Source organism: Haliotis rubra, unplaced genomic scaffold (genome assembly GCF_003918875.1).
Source record: "Haliotis rubra isolate DU_JTF1 unplaced genomic scaffold, ASM391887v1 Scf326, whole genome shotgun sequence".
Lineage (NCBI taxonomy): Eukaryota > Metazoa > Mollusca > Gastropoda > Lepetellida > Haliotidae > Haliotis > Haliotis rubra.
The window spans coordinates 915009-938833 of record NW_025766998.1 but is presented as its reverse complement, the minus strand read 5'-3'; the positions used below and the strand labels follow the sequence as shown (position 1 = coordinate 938833).

The window sequence follows — 23825 nt, the reverse complement described above, 5'->3', positions numbered from 1 at the left end:
TGGTAGTGTGATAGCCCATTATCCTGATTTAGGAAGTCATATAACGTTTTTAGTGTGGTATCAGTGATATCCTAGAAACGTACAAAAACATAAAAATTTCACTTTTCATCCTCCTGAATAAGAGATGGGTGTAACATCTATTCTTGTAACATGATCTTTCAACATACACATTTGTGGTGGCGAGCTGCATGGTGATACAGACAGTTATACCATGGTAGGATGGAGCCATTTATCTGTTGATTGGCTGACACTGTAGTGGAGCAGTTATCTCATGTGGACAGGCCAAATGGTTTATGAGGAGCCTGACCCACAGGTGCTGGAAACATTACACACTCCCCCACCCCACCCTACCACACAGGTCAAGTGGACTGATTCCCTCCCTTCAAACAGGGCAAGTGGACCGATTCCATCCCTTCATCAACAATATTCCTGATTATGAATCTTTTTACCAATGTTTTGTGTAAAAGATTATTTTATTATTTGTTTTTGTTCATTCTAGTCTCTAGTCATTGAAATTTACTTACATTTCTAACTTCAGATTAAATTTTGCTATATATATTTCATGAATAATTCAGTCCCTGTCCATAGACATGTCAGGAATTAAATTATATTCAGGCGAGATGCCTGCTAATCGATGTCATGGATTTACACGTCAGAGACTGAAACCCCTGCCTCCTGCAAATTATGTACAGATAATTTGAATTTCCCATTTTTGACTTTAGGTCCAGTGATAATTGAACTAACAAAGGATTATGGCTTTCTTAGTTAGCAAAATATGTTTTCATTTTATGCAACATTAACATACATGAGAATTTTTAACAATGAGACTATTAAAAAATGGGTTGAATTCTTCTTTTTTAATGCAGTTTCACTGTTTGCCTTGAAAAATCGTAGATAGACCCAGTATGTATGAAAAAGTCATGAATTTAATACCATATGCTGATTAGTTTGAAAATGACTCTTGGCAGTTTCTAAAATTACGTGGGATTCAGTGTTTTCATTATGGTAGAATGAGTTCCTACTTTCCATGTTCTAATTTCCAGTTTTCATCAGCATCCCCACCTCCGTACCAGTAAGTATAAATAAGGCCATCTTATCAATATGACAGTGTCAGATAGTTATTACACTCAAACAGGTTTAGCTTCCCCATCTCGGTAAAGCTGTTTACCGCCGTCTATGGCGCTGTCATTGTTTCTGGAGGGAAGACAGAAACGTCGTCCGTCACCGCTGGGAGACAATGAAGGCATGGATGCATCATTAACCTTTGATGGTGTCCTCATACTCCGGCTCAGCACTGATCAGCACTGATCAGTAGCTTGGAGTTGGGGATGCCCCTTAGAACTGGAACACCGCGAAGGTTAGGGGTGAGCGAGGAATCGGTAGATTGTGGTACTTGTAGCAGTGGTGTAGGTGTAGTGGCCTGGCAGGAGAATGGACGGTGTTGACTGTGTAAATGTCACGGCAGGTTATTAGCTTGCTGTTGCTTCGGGGGTCCGATTATGAATGTTTTTCATAAACAGGGCTGATGCTAAATAATCTGTGTATTTGCCATGTTTGTGAAGAACATAGTTACCGTATTTCATGCACTAAGCAACCAGGTTAGTGCTTGTTATGTTCTGCCTTGTTAAAACAGGTTAGCTTCTAAATTCTTTTAGAGTGTAAAATGTTTGAAAAATATATGTTTTAACTTAAAAAAGGATTTATTTTATTTTCAATAGTAGTTAATTGAATGTGTGAGCTTAGCTGTTGTTCTACTATGTGTGGTATCATGGTTATGGCTAGTCTAAGGTTATGAGTTTGACAAGTAGATATTTTATCAGTGTTTTGATAGTAAGAGCAGCATAACACCAACTATGGCATGATGGAGCTGTAGCCTCTAATGAGAGAACTGATAAGCCATTTAAATTAGAGGTGTGACGATACAGAAATTTCACGATACGATACATATCGCGATATCATGGAATGATACGATTCGATACGATGCATATCACGATATGCTATCTTTAGTTAGTTTCTTGTTATCAAAATATACTTTTTAAAGAAAATATGTAAATTTTGACATAACCGTCAATTTCTGGTGAAAATTCACAATTTAAAGGTCAACGATACATATCACGATACAGAAAAAAGTATCGATATATTTATTGTCAGAAAAAGTATCACGATTATCGATACTACGATATATCGTCACAACTCTAATATAAATACATGTAGAACTAGCCAAAGTATTTGTAGAAATTCTTTTATTGTGTTTGTATATTTTTTTTAATATTTAATTTTGTATTTGATGGATTATTTCATTGAAATATATTTTTGATTTTTGTTCATGTATTTAATACTCCTAAGACAGTTTACTAGGTCCTGGTTCTATAGTCAAATTTCTGTCGTCCACCGCGACGATATTTGTGGAATTTTGCTAAAAGCGGCATAACACTAAACTTGCTTGCTTGTTGGTAGTATAGTCTCTGAAATACCTGTTACTGCAGGACTTATTTGAAGATATCATTGTATCTCCATGGCATAGATGATTAAGATATTAATGAATACGATGTGTAAAAAATGTACATATCACAGTGTTGATCATAATGAGAAACTAAATTCAAAGAAGAATCTGTTCAGAATGTTTTGGTAACCCTACCCCGGCCACAAAATAAGGAGTGAAAAAACAAATCCAAATTGCTTTTTATGTAGTTTATTGCCAGAGATTGTCTAAATGATACAGATATTACCTTCAAATGTTCTATATATCTTCCAAACAAAGAAAGCAAATTGTAAAGAATATTAAAGGCAGAACTGAGAACATAACATTAAATGAAAGACTTGCTCACATGACAGACCAGTGTTGGATCACAAAGTAATTTGATGTCAATGATGACTATTGAGTGTAACCAAGGGGTAATGATCGGAGCTGATTAATATGGGCTTGTGCCAATAACTGCGTAGTGGCCAACAATGGTGTACATGCCGTCCACATGCTGGCACACACACTGGGTGGGAGGGACCTGATTCAGTCTTCCTCCCACACAACTAGGTCAGACACTAGGCTGGATCAATGGATGAACACATAGACTGATGATGCGTGATCTAAGCCAACTGTATACTGTACCAGCTTGGTACCTCTTACTGGTCTGAGAGACTCACAGTCACCATGACTTGGCTAGAAACAATACTATCTGCACAATTCCCTGTGTTTAGCAACATTTGCAGGGACATTCTTTGTATAGTTACCTAATCTGAAACAATGTTCTTCAGGACATGTTTAGTTACAAATATCTGTGTCTCAGAAAAAAACTAATCTGAAACCACGGGACAGGTTAGGAGATTCATATGCCAAATGGAATGCCTGTTACTTGTGTGAGGTATTGTCAGTAGAACTATTATGAAGCGACAAGATACATTGTGTGTTGTGTTGGGAGAGTACTTCTAGCTGTAGGTTAAAAAATACTGTTCAGTTCCTTGTATGTGAAGCAGATAATGAAGTGATTCATTTAAACCAGCCACATCTCAATACATGCATGTGGCTTTAAAATAGGCATGAATGATACACACAAATGGAAAATCATGTGACATATTCAGAGTGGGTGTGGGTGTGTCCTTGGTCTGACAATGCCAGATTTCCCACACGTGACCCCTAACTTTATCTAACCATGGTGTGGCTTAGTTCTCAAGCAGGATAGTGATTGCCACATTGAAAACTCTGAAGACATGTATCAGCCATTTACGCAAGGCAGCTGGTGTATGTTTCATGGTCATGTGACCCGATGATGAAGTTGATGTGTGTAAGTCATGCACAAGGTTTTGTAATTGGCGATGATTTAGGAGCTTGTAACAGATTATGACCTCATTTGAGTGTTTTATCAGATAGATGTTCAATATCTCTGAGACCTGTAGCTAACTGGGATTGTCGTCAGAGGTGACTAACTGGATTGAATGGTTCGGTGACTTGGTGGATTGTATGTCATTGGATGAACTAATGCTCATGATGTCAGTCACGTGATTGTTTGGTCCAGATTTGATGAACGACTGCTGTCATATATTGGAATATTGCTGAACACAGCATAAAACTATGCTAGGACTTCACACTCAGAGTGGGTTAAGTAGTAGATTAAATACCAAATGTTCTGAAAATATTGATTTGAAAATCAACCTAAGCCTATGAATGTAGGGAAGGAAAATCAACACCCTGTCTGGAGGGTCTCCATAAAGCAGGTTTACAGGGAATGTCTCAAAGAATTAATGTTTGAGCGGGGCGTTAAAAAAGGGGAACATCTTGCTGTTAAAATGTCATTATCTGTCTTTTTATGATAACAAACGGTTTTGATAGAGTGAAGAGTTAAGAAAGGACATGTATTCACAGATGTCCCTGAAAGAAAAATGATGTGCATATCTCAGGAAAGTTGCTAACCTAACCCAGCTAAGTATTAGTTCAGCTTGTGTCGCCCTGTGAAGATCCGGGGTAGAATAGGCCTTCAGCAACCCATGCTTGCCACAAACGGCGACTATGCTTGTCGTAAGAGGCGACTAACGGGATCGGGTGGTCAAGCTCGCTGACTTGGTTGACACATGTCATCGGTTCCCAATTGCGCAGATCGATGCTCATGCTGTTGATCACTGGATTGTCTGGTCCAGACTCGATTATTTACAGACCGCCGCCATATAGCTGGAATATTGCTGAGTGCGGTGAAAAACTAAACTCACTCATTCACTCACTCAGCTTGTGCCAAAAACATTTGAGGCAGTGAAATTAGCTATAAGCACTGTTTTCAGTTGATTCTAGTATTGTATGGACTTATATTTCTCAGTGTCCGCGCGGAGAGTGGAAGGACGCGAGTTCGACCCCGAAGCGTCATACCAAAAGACGTTAAAATATGGTACTTGTTGGTCCCTGACTGGCGCCCGGCATTTAGGGGTACAACAAGGACTGGTCCAGCTTCAGTCTGGGCTAGTACAAGCAGCCACACATTCACATGCATGCACGTCGTCATATGCGCGAAACATTCTTAAGTGTGACGTTAAACCATTTCACCTCACCTAATATTTATCAGCTTCACACCAAAGAGGATTTTATGAGACAGGGCTTCAGCCCATACTATTGACTAAAGCTGCAGACTGTTAGTTGTAGGTTACACTTCAATGGAACTCTATAAGGAAAACATTGATAAGGAAAAAATTGACCCACCTGTGATATGCATGATAAGATTGCTGACTGAATTCACCAGACTACTTTATCAGTAAGGACTGCCTCTGTCATTCTATGGATAGATTGTCTGCTATAGGAGTGGAAGGTAGGTGCTTCAACCCCCCTGGCTGTCATTCCAAAATATACTGAAGGAAGCAAAAAGGAACACCACTTCATGACAGTGTTCCTTTATTTATTCTCAGATTTCCTCACACAGCGCTATTCAAAGCAGGGAAATATTAAGGGAACGCTTGAAGTTTCCTGTGATCCTCTATTTCTTTCTCTCAGTATACTTTAAAAGTTTATACTTGTTGGTGCCTTGCCTGCCATTCAGCCAGGATTCATCTCTGGCTTTGAAATTTTATGTTCAGCTGGGTAGGGTTGTGTTGCCTCAGAACTTTTCACTAACCCAGCACAATCTAATTATATCATATAATACACAGACAATGAAAGCATATCAAACAGCAGGCAACACTGTCAATGTTTCCTGTTCTTTGGGTTTGTTTCTGTTTCTGGATGTTAGCTGGAGATCAGTAGTGTGTTTGATGAGGATGGGATAGGTCGAAATGAAAGTAATTAGCAAATTGTGTAATGTTTGTGTATGCATGGGGAGAAGACACTGCAGGAACATTGTATAGTCCAGAGTATCTGATTTCTTCTTTTTGAATACATCTTATACACAAGGTAATCAATATACACAATTAAACATTTTCTTTTGGATACATACACTCATGTCCATTAATCTCCCATTTACAAGCTTTCTGGATTTTCTTCTAGCAATCAAGACAAATGACCAGTCTACTGGCATGATATGTTGGATATGTTATGCTTTGTATACCATATCATTGTGTGTGTATTATTGTCGATCTACTACAGTGTTGCCATGTCTGTAACATGATCTGTCACCCATAATACCACATTCTAGTCTATCACATGAATGTATGTCTGGATGACTGGGTGTAAATGATCAGATGCTTCATCTATTGACATGATATATATTACTGTAATGACCTGTCTATCATGTGTAAATATCATATGTTTAGATGACCAGGTATAGGAGATACAGTGTTACTATATCTATTGACATGGTATATTACCTATAACACGCTGTGTATCACATGTATATGTCTGAATGACTAGGTATGTAATGCCCTGTCTATCGTGTCTGGAGGAGTAGATGTGGGAGATAACGACAGTGTTGCTATATTTGAGCTTGATGTAATGTACATGCACAGCTGACTTACCCTAGGTCAACAATATTCGCCACCTCGCTGTGCCATATCATCATGTCTGTGTGTGTATACAGCGATCCTAATCAAGAAGGAAAGTCATGTAGCTGTTAGGAAGCCTAGTGGTTTAGATGTTTGCTTGTTACTTCCAGGACCTGGGTTCAACTCCCAGATTGATGCAATTTAAAATGGATATTTTTGGTGTTTTCCCCTCACACCCCTTCACCTGATGAAGGAGTAAGGATATACTCCGAAACGTTATGTTCCTCATAATAAAGATGACACAATTTGATAAAAATATTTTCTAAACTATTCATGATCCTTCAGTGTTGAAAGTTCTTTATAAAATACTTGCCTACTTTTCCAGTTTTTCACAAGCGTGTGCAGAGGTGGAAATAACCCATTGCCCGATGTCCGAGTCCAGTGTTTTTTTCTGTTGGGCAAGCAAATTTGTACATCACACTGTACCGGTGTCCAGTTGACTTTCCAACGTTAATTATGTTGTTTGTTTAAAAAATCAACAAGAAAACGGCCAGTATAGTGGAAAAGTTATCAGGGCAAGTGATTTTACATGTGCCACTGTACCGAAGTACACTAGCAATTTTAAAGTTATTTCCACCCCTGGTGTGTATTGTTGCAATTTTTTTCTACTGGGCGTGCAATGGTTTTTCACTGTGACATTGCAGCTGACAGGCATGGTTTAAATGCCATCATTAATGTGATCCATCATTCGTTCACCTACTCATTCCATCACTCTACACACACACTCTCTTCTATATAATTTCATTGTCTATATTTTACAACATCTGTTATTTTTATATCAATTACCTTTTCCTAATTTGAAACATTATAATCTCAAATGAACCAAAAAATCAGTAAAGACCCCCAAAAAAGCTTTGTCATCACAGGTATTGATACAAGTGAGTTGTATTTGGACGATTATAGACAAAGGATGGGACATCATGTGACATCATGTGAGGCCGGTGTATTGTGGCGGTTGTAATTGTATATACTGCGACCCTGGATTGTGTGTGTACCTACTGACCCAGTCAGGCAGGTGGAAGATGGGGGTGAGTTGAAGTATTCCATCAGATGGGAGAGGGTGTGTGAGAGGGGGGCACCTTGCAGTACTCCAGCGTCAGGCTGAATATGAGAGGTGGTGTTTGACTCACAGGAGATTAAATGCCTGAATAATAACGTAAGAAGAGTTAGGAATTTCAGGTCCTATGATGCATGGAAGCCGTGAAAAACATAGCGTAGGTTTAGGTTTCCTCACTGCTGGTGTAGTCTATGTTGAGGTGCAGTAAGAGCTGCCTGGCTCCTGCAGCTAACATGTCTAACAGGTAGGGCAACTGTGACCTAATCAGTGGTGGGATTTATAGGGGATTCTGGGATCATTTGTGGCTCCTACTGTCGTGTTTGAATGTACAGACCCTATCAATAATAGGAACATCACTGAAAAACTTAGACTATCATCATGTCTGTGTGTGTATACAGCGATCCTAATCAAGAAGGAAAGTCATGTAGCTGTTAGGGAGCCTAGTGGTTTAGATGTTTGCTTGTTACACCCAGGTCCTGGGTTCAACTCCCAGATTGATGCAATTTAAAATGGATATTTTGGTGTTTTCCCCTCACACCCTTTCACCTGATGAAGGAGTAAGGATATACGTTGTGTTCCTCATAAGAACGATGTTGCCATCCACAAAATAACTCTCTTCCTTAACTGTACTTCTAAATGCCATTCAAAGACACAAAGTTATGTGGTGGGATTTATAGGGTATTCTGGGATCATTTGTGGCTCCAACTGTCGTGTTTGAATGTACAGACCCTATCAATAATAGGAACATCACTGAAAAAAACTTAGACTATCGTTCATTGTTTTAGACATGGTATTGTACACAAGTAGGAATTTGCTACTTTTCTTCAAATTTCTAAATTAATCAAAATTTATTCCTTTTTAAAATCCTGGAGATTCCATGGTATGTGTAACAGAAAATTGGTGTCTTTGAAGTGTGTGGCCATTGGTTGTGTGTCGTGAAACATTACTCATACGTCTATGCACTGTCTGAACACATTTAAAAGGCATCCGAGACATCGTTGAAATAGTTCACTCACTCACTGGAAGAAAACAGTCCATCAGAAACTCCATGTCCCCACCTCGGGAAGTAAATTGTCCGAACATTTTAAACCTAATTATGAAAGTGAAAAGCATGAGAAGCATGTTCAGATTTCACTGCTGATGTCAGTTCGTGTTTTCATTGATAATCTCACTTGAACATTTTAGAAAAATTGTTTAAGATACTTAACAGCTATTTGAGTTGAGATTATTGAAAATTATGATAACATTTTCAAAGTCATATTCATACAACCAAAGTGGCTTAACCATTCATTATACCACTTATCCATTGAGGGTTAATTGTAGGTATAATTCTACTTTCTTGATGCTATCAGTGGGCAGCCTTTTTTATGTATACTCCTTCATGACTGTAGTCACTACTACGACTATTTTACAGCTGAGATTTGAATCTCAAGTGAAAGGTACTGTTTGTATTTAGTAAATTCTCCTCATGTTTCCGGAGCAGGAGTGTTCATTGTGTTCCAATTTCATTCTTTGAAAGAGAATTTCAACAGGGAGCAGACGACATTTCTGCCCAATTCCATTCCAGTGGGTTATTTTATCTTGACATTCATCAGATTCTCTCTCTGTTTGCAGGTGCTAGCACATGGATGTTGCTGTCGCATGTGGTGGGCGACCTTCAGGTCATGACCTTGCACCGAGCAACCCGGTGAAGGAAATGACAGAGAAGTTTGTTACCGAGATGTGACTCCACTGATGCTAATCCTTGTGTTGTAATAACAGCTTCGCCAACACGTTCTCTCCTCCTAACATGCAAGCTGGAACGTTTAGGATTCCTTGAAATATTTTCACAGATGACATTTTGAGAATATTTACAGATTCAACATTCATGTGCAATTTGTAGTGAATTAGGACTCCTTTGTTGAGGATTTGTGTTTGTTTTCCCTCCCATCGAGGATTATGTTGTTATGTTTTATGTCCAGTGCAATAATGGCTCTACGATGCAGTCAACGATTATACGCAAATGGCTGATATGTGGATAATGGTGGATTCAATGCCTTTTGGTTGACGACGTCACGCAGTGGTCATGGCGAAAAAGGCAGAGGGACGCACTTTTAACATCGGCGTGATCGGATTATCTGGAACTGAACGGGAGAAGGGGCAATATGGTGTGGGCAAATCCTGTCTTTGCAATCGATTCCTGTACCAGGTGGCTGACAAGTACCACACAGAACACATCTCTGTGTTGTCGCAGAGTGACTTCGCTGGACGGGTCATCAACAACGACCACTTCCTGTACTGGGGCGAAGTCACCAAAACGGATGAAGGGAACAATTTTACTTTCAATGTGGTGGAACAGACTGAGTTTATAGATGATGTGTCGTTTCAACCATTCAAAACAGGGAGGACGGAACCTTACACCAAAAGATGTGTTCAAACCAAAGTGCAGTCTGCGGAGAAACTGATGTACATTTGTAAGGACCAACTTGGTGAGTATAAGTGTAATGTTCAATGTGTTGACAATCGCAACTTGCTCCGTCTGTACCTGTTGGTGTGTGACTGATAAAACTCTTCAGGCTCTTCAAATTTGAATATTGTACCTTAATCGACAGACAAATAACACAACTGCGATGTGGCCACCTATGTACACAGAAAGTTGAAACATACACAGTGTTACATAACAGAAAAGCCCTTGGTTGTATTTGTTAACGCCACACAGCAAACAGAAGCATTTATTGTGGATAGTTGGTCCTATTGATAGAGGTTGCAGCTTCAGTTAGGATATTTCTGTGTCAAGATTTTGGTCTTTGTCAGAAATAGTGTGTAAAATCTTTTTCGCTGACATAGAAACTTAATCGTGTGGTTGAATGGGTGTACTGTATAAATAAGAAATGACATCAAGGTTATTTGGGGATTGAGCAGGTTAAGAGCTCGGTTCAACTCAGGGTTTCAAACTGAAACAAGTTGTTATTGAAACTCTTTCTGTTATAATTCATTTGGTGTATTTTGAAGAGTTAGTACACAGGATTGAAATTAGCGCTTTTGTGTAGGTCCGAGGCCTGTCGAAATTATCCCAGGCTAATTTAGTATAATTCTACTTGCCCGTATAGCAATGTAAGTTCTTTACAAATGCTCTAACCTTTGTAGTCCTTGTTGGTAAACATTTGAAAATTTTATACTGTAAGGACTAGTAACCTTTTCCAGGGCTGGCAGGGAACAAGTTTACACAACTGGCGTAGGAGTGTTTCTTCTTGAGGTCTTCCTTCTGGACTTTCAGTACAGACTCATTGAAATTAACTACTGATAGGGGTTATTGGGTTTTTTTCCGTATTACACAAAGATGAATTTGTAATATATCAAGTGTATATCTAAATTAGATGACATACCTGATTACCTCTGTCAGTAGTTGAGAAATAGTAGTAAAAATAGGGTTAGGACAGTTTGAATAAAACTTGATAATGCCACACAGCCAAACTTGCATCAAACATGTATTGTTCCTGTGTCATGTTAAAGCCGTATTGTGTCATCAGTGTTAAGTGTCTCATGACTATAACAAGTCATGTCAGTACTTGTATCCCAATTACTTAGAATGTTGCTCATGCTGTTGATCACTGGATTGTCTCGTCCTGATTGATTATTTACAGATCGCAGCCATGTTGCTTGAATACTGCTGAGTGTTGCATAAAACAACAAACTAAACAAAAACAGAGGGGCAATCTTTTGCAGATTCGTTACTGTAGCAGATTAGCTTATGAAAGTCATCAGTACTGAAAGACTGGGGTCTATCTTAATAATTATTTATATAGCGCTGATTTCCACCACACAGGGGCAATGCTCAAAGCGCTGACACAGCTCATATGTACAAGAAAAAACAAGGATTTATGAAACATAATGGCTAAATTCATGTCATAACTAACCAATCAGCTCAAGATTGTCAACAGTACTGATAAAATGGAGTCTGTCTCAGCACACTTCATGTCACCAGTACTGAAGGCAATTTCATGTAACGTCATGTTCAGAAATACTCGCTGAGGAGGGAACATTAACTTTAAGATGGAGATTCTGATCTATTTATTGCTCCTGAAAAATTTCTGTTTGAGTTCTGTGCTTGATGAACTATAGAATATAATTTATAAGTGGCCTAATGAGATAAAAGGAAAGTAAGACCCCTGTGTTTACAGTATCCCAGTCTGTTGCATTCCAATAGGTCCATTGTGACATAGCACTTTTGCAAGCCTGCACCCTATTGCTTGCAGGTGGTCGGGCAGTGTCTTGGTGGAGATTGGGTGATGGTTGATGTCGTTGGTTTGCCTGATCCAGATTTGATCACCTGCTTGCAGTAATAATGCTGACTCCAATATTTATCATTCACTCACTTCTCCAAAGACAGGAGTTGTCATTCTTCGTCCACTTGCAAAATAGCAGTCACAACCACCTTTTCAATTGCCTTCATCCATGAGGCAACTGTCAGTCCAGCGTGTCCCTGTGGATGTATTGTGACCTCACAAACTTTTGTAAAACTATGTTCTAAATATTTGCAGCTTTCAAGAAAATTCTCTTTGAGCATGTCATAATTCCTTCCCTGTTTGTGTATTGTAGGTATGGAATCAGACTATGAACAGAAGCTGATGCCAGAAGGAAAGTTAACCATTGACGGCTTCATCTGCTGTTTTGACGTCAGTCAGGCCCCCCAGCGGCCAGTTGACAAGCAAGTGGAATTCGTGGCAGCGTTGCTGAGCGCTGTTCTCAAAGCCAAGAAACCGCTGGTTCTTGCAACCACAAAACATGATGATGCAGAGGAACTTTTTGTGGAAAAAGTAGAGAAATTACTCAACAGACGGGAGTTCAAAGGATGCTTTCCATTGGTTGAAACATCCGCACATGACAATGTGAATACAGAGCTTGCTTTCATGACTCTAGCCCACCTCATTGACAAGACTAAAGCTCGAGCCAAAGTGATTCCTTTCAATGAAGCATTGAAAGCTCGGCAAGAAATCCTCGGGGTTGCAAACAAAGCCTATCAGAACTTGCTCAAATTGCATGTTACAGATCCAGTGCTAAGTTGGCTGGCGTGTCGGAAGAAATTTGTGAATGAGCCTGATTTTGGACATTATGTTGACCTCTTTGGTACAGATAAGGCAAAGAAGTTGTTTCGCAACCATGTAAAACACCTACGGGATGAGCAGATTCAGCTGAAGGAACAGACTTATTTGTCCCAGATACCCAAGATTTTAAAACACTTCCTCCCTAGTCTAGATGCAATAGGTGACAGGTGAGTATCTCTTGCTTCCTTCCTGTTTATTTGCATGTGATATTACAGGTGAAGTAGGTCTCAGTGAAAGGTGGGAGATTCCAGGTAGAATAAGTGTCTCTGTTGATGTGTTTGTTGAACGTGTAGATCTCCCAGGTAAAATGGAAAGGTGTGAGATTCCAGGTAGAATAAGTGTCTCTGTTGATGTGTTTGTTGAACGTGTAGATCTCCCAGGTAAAATGGAAAGGTGAGAGATTCCAGGTAGAATAAGTGTCTCTGTTGATGTGTTTGTGGAACGTGTAGATCTCCCAGGTAAAATGGAAAGGTGAGACACTGAGAGATTCCAGGTAGAATAAGTGTCTCTGTTGATGTGTTTGTGGAACGTGTAGATCTCCCATGTAAAATGGAAAGGTGAGAGATTCCAGGTAGAATAAGTGTCTCTGTTGATGTGTTTGTGGAACGTGTAGATCTCCCAGGTAAAATGGAAAGGTGTGAGATTCCAGTTAGAATAAGTGTCTCTGTTGATGTGTTTGTTGAACGTAGATCTCCCAGGTAAAATGGAAAGGTGTGAGATTCCAGGTAGAATAAGTGTCTCTGTTGATGTGTTTGTGGAACGTGTAGATCTCCCAGGTAAAATGGAAAGGTGAGAGATTCCAGGTAGAATAAGTGTCTCTGTTGATGTGTTTGTGGAACGTGTAGATCTCCCAGGTAAAATGGAAAGGTGAGACACTGAGAGATTCCAGGTAGAATAAGTGTCTCTGTTGATGTGTTTGTGGAACGTGTAGATCTCCCATGTAAAATGGAAAGGTGAGAGATTCCAGGTAGAATAAGTGTCTCTGTTGATGTGTTTGTGGAACGTGTAGATCTCCCAGGTAAAATGGAAAGGTGGGAGATTCCAGGTAGAATAAGTCTCTGTTCATGTGTTTGTGGAACGTGTAGATCTCCCAGGTAAAATGGAAAGGTGGGAGATTCCAGGTAGAATAAGTGTCTCTGTTGATGTGTTTGTGGAACGTGTAGATCTCCCAGGTAAAATGGAAAGGTGGGAGATTCCAGGTAGAATAAGTCTCTGTTCATGTGTTTGTGGAACGTAGAGATCTCCCAGGTAAAATGGAAAAGTGAGAGATTCCAGGTAGAATAAGTGACTCTGTTGATGCGTTTGTGGAACGTGTAGATCTCCCAGGTAAAATGGAAAGGTGAGAGATTCCAGGTAGAATAAGTGTCTCTGTTGATGTGTTTGTGGAACGTGTAGAGCTCGCAGGTAAAATGGAAAGGTGGGAGATTCCAGGTAGAACGAGTCTCTGTTCATGTGTTTGTGGAACGTGTAGATCTCCCAGGTAAAATGGAAAGGTGGGAGATTCCAGGTAGAATAAGTCTCCCTGTTTGTTGATCGTGTAGAGCTCGCAGGTAAAATAGAAAGTTGGGAGATTCCAGGTAGAGTAAGTCTCTGTGTTTGTTAAACGTGTAGAGGTCCTAGGTAAAATAGAAAGTTGGGAGTTTCCAGGTAGAATAAGTCTCTGTGTTTGTTAAACGTGTAGAGGTCCCAGGTAGAATGGCAAGGTAGAAACACAGGTGAGGAAAGTTCCCCAGTGCCCCATGACCATGTGAGAATATGTTTCAGTGGATGCCCGTTTGTTGTGTGTCTCCAGCAATGTTGCTTTCAACCATCCTTGACCAACAAGTTAAACAACAACAAAAACACATTCACCAAACATGCTTTGTCCTTTTAAACATGCATATGAAAGGGAATTTACAGTATACAATTATTATCCCCCGCAACGCGTTTTGGGGGGTATTAAAATGGACTCCGTCCGTGCACATTTGTCTTTTCTGGAGCAGAACTTTAAAACCATTCAATATTTCTTCACCAAACTTGGCACATGGATAGATCTGGTGGTGTACTGGTGCCTTTTGGTAGTTTTGGTATTCTGAATAAAATATTTTTGGCGTTTCCATGGCAACAAGTTTGACTTAGATTGAAATTGGTGGTTGTGCTCCTTTCAGGAGCAGAAGTTTTAAAACCTTTCAATACTCTCCTTCCACTTTTCTATATACACACCAAAACATTTGACATAATCATAACTCGTGGACATATTCATGAAGAGTATTTTGCCATTGCGGGGGATATTGATGACTTTGTCTTCTTGTTTATTTGAACCTGCTTTCACTTTTACTTTGGGCTTCAAAATTGATTGTGGGTTCATCATTGGTGATGATGGTTGATTGGCCACATTTCAAGGTTAATGTTTAGTTTCATAACAGGCTGTAAGGTTAGTGACAACTTCTTGCATTATATGGGGGATATTTCCTTCCTTGTCATTCTGGATATTTTGTGTCCTGGTTTGCCTTGATCAGCATAAGATCACAGCTTGTGGGCGGAGTGGAAAACATGTGGGCATCCATCCCTTTACGCCATCTCCACCACGACCCCTCAATCCCCACTCCCAAAATTGAAATACCATGACATAACTCTTCACAGTAGCTTTCAGCAAGCTCAATGATTTATTCTGAATATATGAATATATACAGATTTTAATAATGTATTGCATTATAAAGTTAAATTATAATTCTGTCTGAATCCCCTGTGATGATTATAGAGCATAACAATATCATCAGAATTTCATGTATGTCTCACTGCGAACACATGGGTTTGTTTTCCCATATAGGTAAAAATGTGAAGCCCATTTCTGGTGTCCCTTGTGTTTTTATTGCTAGAATATTGCTAAAAGTAGTGTAAAACTCCACTCTCACTCACTCACTCACTCACTCACTCACTCTATAAAGATTATTAACCTTGTATGCTTACACATAATACATTCTTTATTCCTAATATATGATATTTATGATTCGGAAACAAACAAGGTTAATAATCTCTTTATCATCTAATGTTATTCTTAAGATTACTCTAAAAACAAAGCACCAAATCGTACATGAATTTATATGAAGAGAATCGAGCATTTGCATAAGAATACTTAGCGGTAGATCAAGGTGAAGGTCGTTCATGGCGCAATAGAAAACCCCTGTAGACTTGCAACATCATCAATGAAATGTTAACGTTTAAGGATATGCATGGCATGTGTGGAGTTTTCTGAAAGTAGTTAGTGTATTGACCTAATTTGCATATTTATCAGATTTGGATACCAAGTTTATCAGATTGCTTTACTGCACTGATAAACCCTCCATTATATGATAAACAGGGATATTCCATACTAGGTTCCCAGTAACCCATCTTGTTGTCTGAATGGTCAGGATTGGGTTCGTCTGTCAAGTACTTGTTGTAAAAGTCACTTGATGGTGATCTAGTGGCTACAAGAGAGATCTAGTTGATTGTGTTGTCTGCTTTGAATTGTGCTCATGTTATCAAGCACTGGTTTATTATGATTGATTCAAACAGTCATGCAAGCAGTTGAACTAGATTGATTTGTGAGTCACTGGTTGATATGGGGGCGGGTTTGATGTGTTTGCCTTGAAGGGTTTTGTGATTGTCTGGTTGATGTAAGGGTTTCATATTCATACAGGGGTCCTGAGTTGATGTGGTGAGCTACAGTTGGTATGGGGTACCGGGTTGATGAAGGGTATGTACTAGGGCTGCAACGAATACACTATGTGGCGAATATGATATGTATCATGAATATTGGGTAACGAATACGAATAATTATTCACGAATACAATATTGTAGTTAAGTGATTGATGCACAATATGGAATGCCCATGTTGACAGTGTTAATTTGTTGCAGCAATAACCAGTTATCTCATGACACTCAGATTTGGTATGTAATAGTTTATAGTGGACAGTACCATGTGTGGACTTGGCAAACTAACATGACTTCACTTGTGCTACTGCAAGGCTAATACATATTCCATAATTGCATATCTCACTTTAAAAAAGAAAATAAGGGTTCAAGTAAAACACACTGTGACTCCCTTTAAAAATTGTAAATATTTGTTAATATTTGGTTCTGGTGACCACTAAATGCACATCCCCAGATACATATTTGTGATTTATTCACTTGTATTCACTGCTTGAATCTAGCTGGCAGGTTGTCGGATTAAATTCAATGTCCTCTCGATATTTAACTTGATTATTGATTTAGAGAAGTACGCCTCCACCATCTATTTTGGCATGAGTTCATATGTGCTAAATAGTTTTGTTTTTTTCAACAGATATGTTTATAATGTCAAACATTAGGAAGTGACAAGTACAAACAGCAGGTGTTCCAACAAATCCCACAGTGTTACTGATCCCAGCATCTAATAGGCATTAAAAAGTCCTACGCACAATGACATCCTTGTTGTAGATATAATTCAAAGGAAAAAATGAAATATCCTGTGCAGGGTCTAGTGTTTAACACAATGGTAGATCAAGTGACAGTAGAATGTTTCCTGGCCGGTGCGGAGTTGTCACAGTCGGTGATCTGCGGCCTGTTCATGAATGGATAATACAGGTTGTCCCCAGTCACAGAAGCAGATAGGTTTGGTCTTGTTGTGACCTGGGGAGCATTATTTGTTTGTGTGGGTACACACATGTGTCAAGCAGCATTTACACATTACATAATATTTACTGTTGGCAACTGCTTCTGTAGATAAAACCTCTACCCTGAGAGTGGAAGGTCAGTGGTTTAAATCCCTGGGTCAAACCAATAAGAATTAAGAACTGGTATTTGTTTTCCTGTCTGTCACTGGGCATAACAGGAATTAACAAAAATATACACATGCCACAAACATGCTACCACACAGATATGAAAACACTCTCATCTTGAACACGACGGGGCGGTGGGGAAGCCTAATGGTTAAAGCGTTCGCTCGTCACGCCGAAGACTTGGGTTTGATTCCCCACATGGGTACAATGTGTCCATTGATATTGCTGGAATATTGATTAAAGCAGCGTAAAAGCATACTAACTCACATTTCTCTTCAACGTGTTACAACGCAGAAAGTATTTGTATATATAAATATATGTCGAGTAGCATTCAAGTGCATTCAAGTGCGATTAGGGGTAGATAGTATGATCATCAGTTCCACACATTGGGGTATTATGGCATTCATCCGTGTCATAGTTTCACTGTCTAATCTTTCAGATTAAAAATAACACAAAGGCAAGTTCTTTACATTCAGATTTCAAGGTTACAAGCAGTTCAGAATTGTTTTTCATGGAAAACTGTAATAGATATGCAACCTGGGCTAGATGGGCTCCCATTGATGATCTAGCAGGTCAAGTAACAAGGTTAGCTTAATGGATGTCAGAGAAGTATATTACATTATTGATGGAGGAAGTAGGGGTGTGGCAGACAAGTGTTGAGTACAATTGATTACAACACAACACATGACAGTGTCTCTCAGAGTCGCTACTGGTTACAGTTATCCAACATGTTTTTGAGTCTGTAGTTCAGAATTTTGATATGTCCCTTTTCCTTTCCTTTCTGATAGGAGTTATTTGATTAAGATAATAATTTGTTTGAAAAATAAACCTGTGTCCAAGTGTCAGAAATAAAAAGCATGTAAGCCAAGGGATCCTGTTGCAGCGTCATTGTATCCCAACTACGTAGATCGATCGATGCTCATGTTGATCACTGGATTGTCTGGTCAAGACTTGATTATTCACAGACCGTCACCATATAGCTGGAATATTGCTGAGTGCTACTGTGCGGCGTTAAACAACAACCAACCGTGTCTCAGTACTAATGTTGAAATTTAGACATTTGGGGCATCTTCAGATTCAGTAACCACAGAAAGATTCTGAAGGACCCACAGACCCCCAATAAATTTTGAACCCGACAAATCCTACACATAACCAACTGTTTGTGACACTCATCTGCAATATATTCATGCACATTTACAAATTTGATATGGGTTGACATTGGAAATCCAGGAACAGCTGTTGACTTCCTGTTTCATGATATGTCTATTGATCAAGCTTTTAAGCACGGAGGAGATCCGGGTTAGAATTGGTCTGCAGCAACCCATGCCTGTCGTGAGAGGCAATTAACGAGATCTGGTTGACACATGTCGTCTTATCCCAATCACATAGATCGATGCTCATGGTGTTGATCACTGGATTGTTTGATCCAGACTCAGTTATTGACAGACTGCTGGTATATAGCTGGAATATTGATGAGTGTGGCGTTAAACAACAACCAACCAGCCAACCTTGTCAAACACTATTGTTGAAATTTAAACGGGCTTCCTCAGATTCAATTGACACAGAAGGATCCTTAACCTTTAGCCTGCTGACCCTAAAACCCCAATAAATTTTGCTCAGGCTTTTAAAAAGTGACTTTGCTTTCACTGGTTTGCTCTGTCCGGAATCATCTGTTTACAGCATGGTACTACTGCAGTTCTTAGACTGGTATAGCATTGTGCTATTTCTTGTCAGTCTCTTGGTTGGAACCATTTGTTTCCTCACAGTAGTGATTAGGTGACTCACTGTCATGACCCTCATTAATAATATAACCCTGAGTGGACATAAATTGTTCTTATTCATAGGTCTGTGTATTGTTCCCAAACAGCTATGTAGAAGCTAAGTGTGAGATACATATTCTTATCACACCTCTGTTCATTATGGTCCTAGGTATAATGTGTGAATCTGATTCCTAGAGCACCTGCTGAGGTACTGTGTGTGCATCTTAGCACTAGCCTGTGTCAGTTTGTCAGATGTTAAAGGTCCCCCGAGAGCTTGCAGGATTTCACACTTTTGGGGGTCTCATATGTTATCACTATTTGGGTTGGTGAATATTTCAGGTGACGTTGCTTGGTGCATCTCTCTCACTCACATACTCACTCACTCACTCACTCACTCACTCACTCACTCACTCACATTAGAATAAGTGGGGCCTAAAACAACAAACAATGAAAGTTCTGAAGCTGGTTTAACTTTAAAATGGACTAGTAGAATCTTCAGGCCTTATTGTATTCGTTCTATGTGGATGTATTTTGTTTCTTCTTATTATTACCCGTGAGGTCCGGGTTAGAATATTGATCTTCAGTAACCCATGCTTGTCGTAAGAGGTGACTAACGGGATCAGGTGGTCGGGATCGGGTGGTCAGGCTCGCTGACTTGGTTGACACATGTCATTGGTTCCCAATTATGCAGATCGATGCTCATGCTGTTTATCCCTGGATTGTCTGGTCCAGACGCGATTATTTACAGATGGCTGCCATATAGCTGGAATATTGCTGAGTACGGCGTAAAACTAAACTCACTCACTCATTCACTCACTCTTCTTTCTTGTTATTGTAATTTTTTTAATGGAGTGGTGGGGTAGCCAGGTGCTTAAAGCACTTCCTCATAACTCTGGAAACCGCAGGTTCTTCCTACATCATAGTACATGGATACAATTTGTGAAGCAAATTTCTGGTGCCACAATGATATTACTGGAATATTGCCTTAAAAAGTGGCATAAAACCAAACTCACTCACTATTGTGTTCATTGTGTTGTTTCTTTAGCCAACTTGTCCTTAGGTATATAACCTTATGGATATAATATACTGAGGGAAACAAATAAGGGAACACAACTTCATGGCAGTGTTCCTTTATTTATTCTCAGATTTCCTCCCACAGCGCTGTTCAAAGCTGGTGATGAAAACTGGAAAATATTAAAGGAACACTTGAATTTTCCTGTGTTCCTTTATTTGTTTCTCTCAGTATATTTCAGACTGGCAGCAGGTGAGCTACAGAGCCTTGTGGACCTTGTTAGTTGTTTTGCCTCTTGTTAAGTTTTACATCGGTGACAAGAACCTGTTCATTGATATAGGTGTGTTGTAGTTGTTTGTAATTCAAAAGGTAGCACTAATTCATGTCGTCTTGTTTTAAGTGAAGCTGTCAAAGTAATGTTCCACTGCCTTTGCTTCCAGGAGCTGGCCAACAGTTCAGAAGAACATCCAGAAGCATGAAGACTTCTCCAAGTATTTTGTGGACGCTTGCACGTCAGGGCAGGGCACATGGAAGACGACTGATGCCTTCCTTGACAGCCAGGATGAGACCAGGATACCATTTGATTTGCTCAACTCCCCTGATGCAGAGACCTGCTTCAGGAACCACGTCAACGAGCTGCAGGCGAACCACCGTAGGAAGGAGTAAGTGTAGGGAGGGAAGAATGATATGTTATCTTCCAAAAACAATCCAGACAAAGCCTATCCTGTTTAGGAAGGGAAGGAAGAATGGACTGTATGTTATCAACACAGCAAGTGTCACGAAGTTTATGTAATGGATAGATTAGGTGTATGGCACTTTCTTAAGCAGCATTGTTGAGTTAACTGTTTCTAGATATTAAGTGTTGCATGTATTACAAAGGTTTGCCCCTGTGGTAAATTCTGATCCAAGACTCACAGTGTGTCTTGTCCTCAGACTCCAGCGACAGTTCAAGAAGCTGCTGGAGGAGAATCACCAGGTGACACCGGGGAAGACGCTAGGGGAGACGTACGTGTTCTTCGTAGGGAAGGAGGGGTACAACGGGCTGGATGAGACGGACCGCAGCATCGTGTACGAACAGCATCAGCAGGAACTGCGACAGCAGGCCAAGCATGAGTTCCAGGAACTCCTGTGGGAACAGTCACAGATATTTCTGAATCTCAATTCCACAGGGAGGCTGACGCCAGAAGACCTGAAGGGCATCACGTTAGCACTGCACGATGATCCTAGGTAGTGATTAGTGTTGGGAATTGGTTGAAATCTCACAATTGATGATTGGTTTATTACCAAGGAATCATTGACAAAAATTGGCTGACATCATTTTTAAGATTTTCCTGTTCTGGTTGTTAATGCAGATAAGTATAATATGGTTCTCTGGTTTTTTTTGTTTTACTTAGATATTTGCAAATTTCACATCCAATGTAAAATGATGCAACTTGCTACTTTAACAGAGATGCCAACTCATACGATTTTACTGTATTCGTTACGAAAAATCAACACAAAATATGCGACTACGATAGTAGTAAAAATATACAATTTTAAGAAAAATACATGAAATTATCAATAGCATATGTACCATGCACAATAAATCGCTAAACACATCTTATTCAGCATCAAGTAATATGTGGATGCTTACTCCTGATTTAGTTGAGTACAATGTTAATAACAAGTTCTTAGAATATCTATATATTCTGTATTAAATATGAAAATTCTTTGGAAAGTTTAATACTAATTTTTGCCAAAAAATACTAGCTTTTGCATCAGTTTTTGGCCAAAATACTAATTGGGCTAAATTGGGGTTGGCATCTCTGCTTTAAAGTGATGTCTAATGTTTCATGAACATATACCATCCAGAGTCTTCAAGAAATATTCAGTCATTACTTTCCAGTAAATGAAGTGAGTTTCCTAAGATCTAAACCCGTTTTCAGACCCTGACAACTTCTACGATATGTTCAAACACTAAAACAGTAGGTCCAGAATCGTTTGTGTTCGATTATGAGAAAATGTGATTGATATGCTTGGTGGTTTGGTCACTGCGCCCACCCTTTGATTGTGTCGGAACACCACTAGTAGTGATACTGATTAAGTTCATGTGCGACCGATGAGGTAACCTTGTGGCTAAAGTATTGCTATATCTCACGAACATAGATACATGAACAGTGGCTCACATGGGTACAGTGAGTGGAGTCCTGGTATTCCCCTCCATGATAAAGTTTACATGACACTGAGCTCGATCGCTGTTGTCAGATAGTGGCTGTTAGGTTCTGTTTGATCAAAGGAAATACAATATCTGAAACAGCAATAGCTATAAAATGATGATAGGTCATCCTTTGCTTAATGCGGTTAGCAGCAGGTAAGCAGTTATGTAATATGCAGAGGGTCCCGAATGAATATGACTGGTTTAGTGTCATTGAACCTCATCTCCCTACTCCCGTGTCGTGTCATTATTTTTTAAAGAACCCAGCAGGGCATCACCTGAAGTGCTGCAGTTTACTGTGTATGCTTGTCTCTTAGTGACAAAATCCTGGTATTATTTCAGGTACAAGGTTCTCTGTCGCCTGGAGGAGGACCGTAAAGTGATGATTCTCAACCATCTCGGCTTCATCCAGTGTCCATCCAAGGATCGGTGCTACTTCCGCGGGAGAACTGTGTTGACCTGCAGTCCCAAAAACTACTGTCCTCCAGGTCATCCAGGTGAGCTCCATCAGGTCCTTTGTCACCTTATCTCATTCTTCAGGCAGATTTTCCTTGGATAATAACTTCTGTGTCTGTTTTCCAATGGTCTAGCAGAAAGATGCATGTCTTGTTCTGGTTCTGTATCTTTGTGTGTATGTTGCAGGCCGGAGGTGGTCCAGTCATGTGAGATCGAGGATGGGTCAGAACGGTGTCTCAACCTGGTGCTGCTTGGCAAGGACGGACTCGCCAAAGATGTCAACCTGGCTATCAGGGTAAGTTGCCAGGCTAGCCATTCTCGAAACGTTCGTAGCCCTACGGACTTCTTAAGCCTATTTTTAACACATTGGCTATGATCAAAGTTAAGAATTCTTAGGGCTACGGACATTTCGAGAATAAGGGCCCAGCTCTTTATTTCTAGAACCCTGCGGGGAATCCATATTTAAACAGGAAGATATGTTTGAAGCTTATGTAGGAGGAAACTAAGGGGATCGGGTGGCCAGGCTAAGCTTATGGTTAGTCATCGTAACTTGATGGCATGGATTGTTGCCCACAGTATCAATCACTGGTCCAGACTTTGTCGGTTACAGGCAGCTGTAATATAGATGGAATACTGCTGATTGCGACAACCAACAACAAAAACAGACACATTGTGTCAAGCCTGTCGGATCCTGGTTACAGTTAATCTGTAGTAGTCCATGATTGTCATTAGCGATGGCATTGGGATTAGCAGGGGTGAGAATGGGTATGAGTGGGAAAAAAAGAGGAAAATGAGACATCTATTTTCCACAGATATAGACGATTTTACAAGAATGACCCCAGCCCGCAAAATTCTGCGGATCCGCAGAAAATTCTCATCCCTGGATTTGACTTTCCTTCATTGTGTCGTGTCGTGGGTACAGTTCATGAGGCTGTTCTTGTGGCGCTGAATATGCCGGAAGCTGTCAGGTCATCCTCAATCAGGAAATAGTAAAATTGCAGAATATGAGAATATGCCTTCAATTTCAAATC

General features: G+C 39.8%; 1 protein-coding gene across 1 annotated transcript in view; it reads left to right on the top strand.

Moving 5' to 3' along the window:
- Nucleotides 1-23825, top strand: part of LOC124283982 (rho GTPase-activating protein 190-like) — an 84313-nt gene that overhangs the window by 20290 nt on the left and 40198 nt on the right. Inside the window, 7 exon segments of the mRNA XM_046720033.1 lie at nt 9122-9975; nt 12086-12758; nt 20585-20806; nt 21078-21371; nt 22681-22777; nt 22780-22835; nt 22981-23089. Of these exon segments, the coding sequence (XP_046575989.1) occupies nt 9573-9975; nt 12086-12758; nt 20585-20806; nt 21078-21371; nt 22681-22777; nt 22780-22835; nt 22981-23089 (1854 nt within the window). The 5' untranslated portion in view covers nt 9122-9572.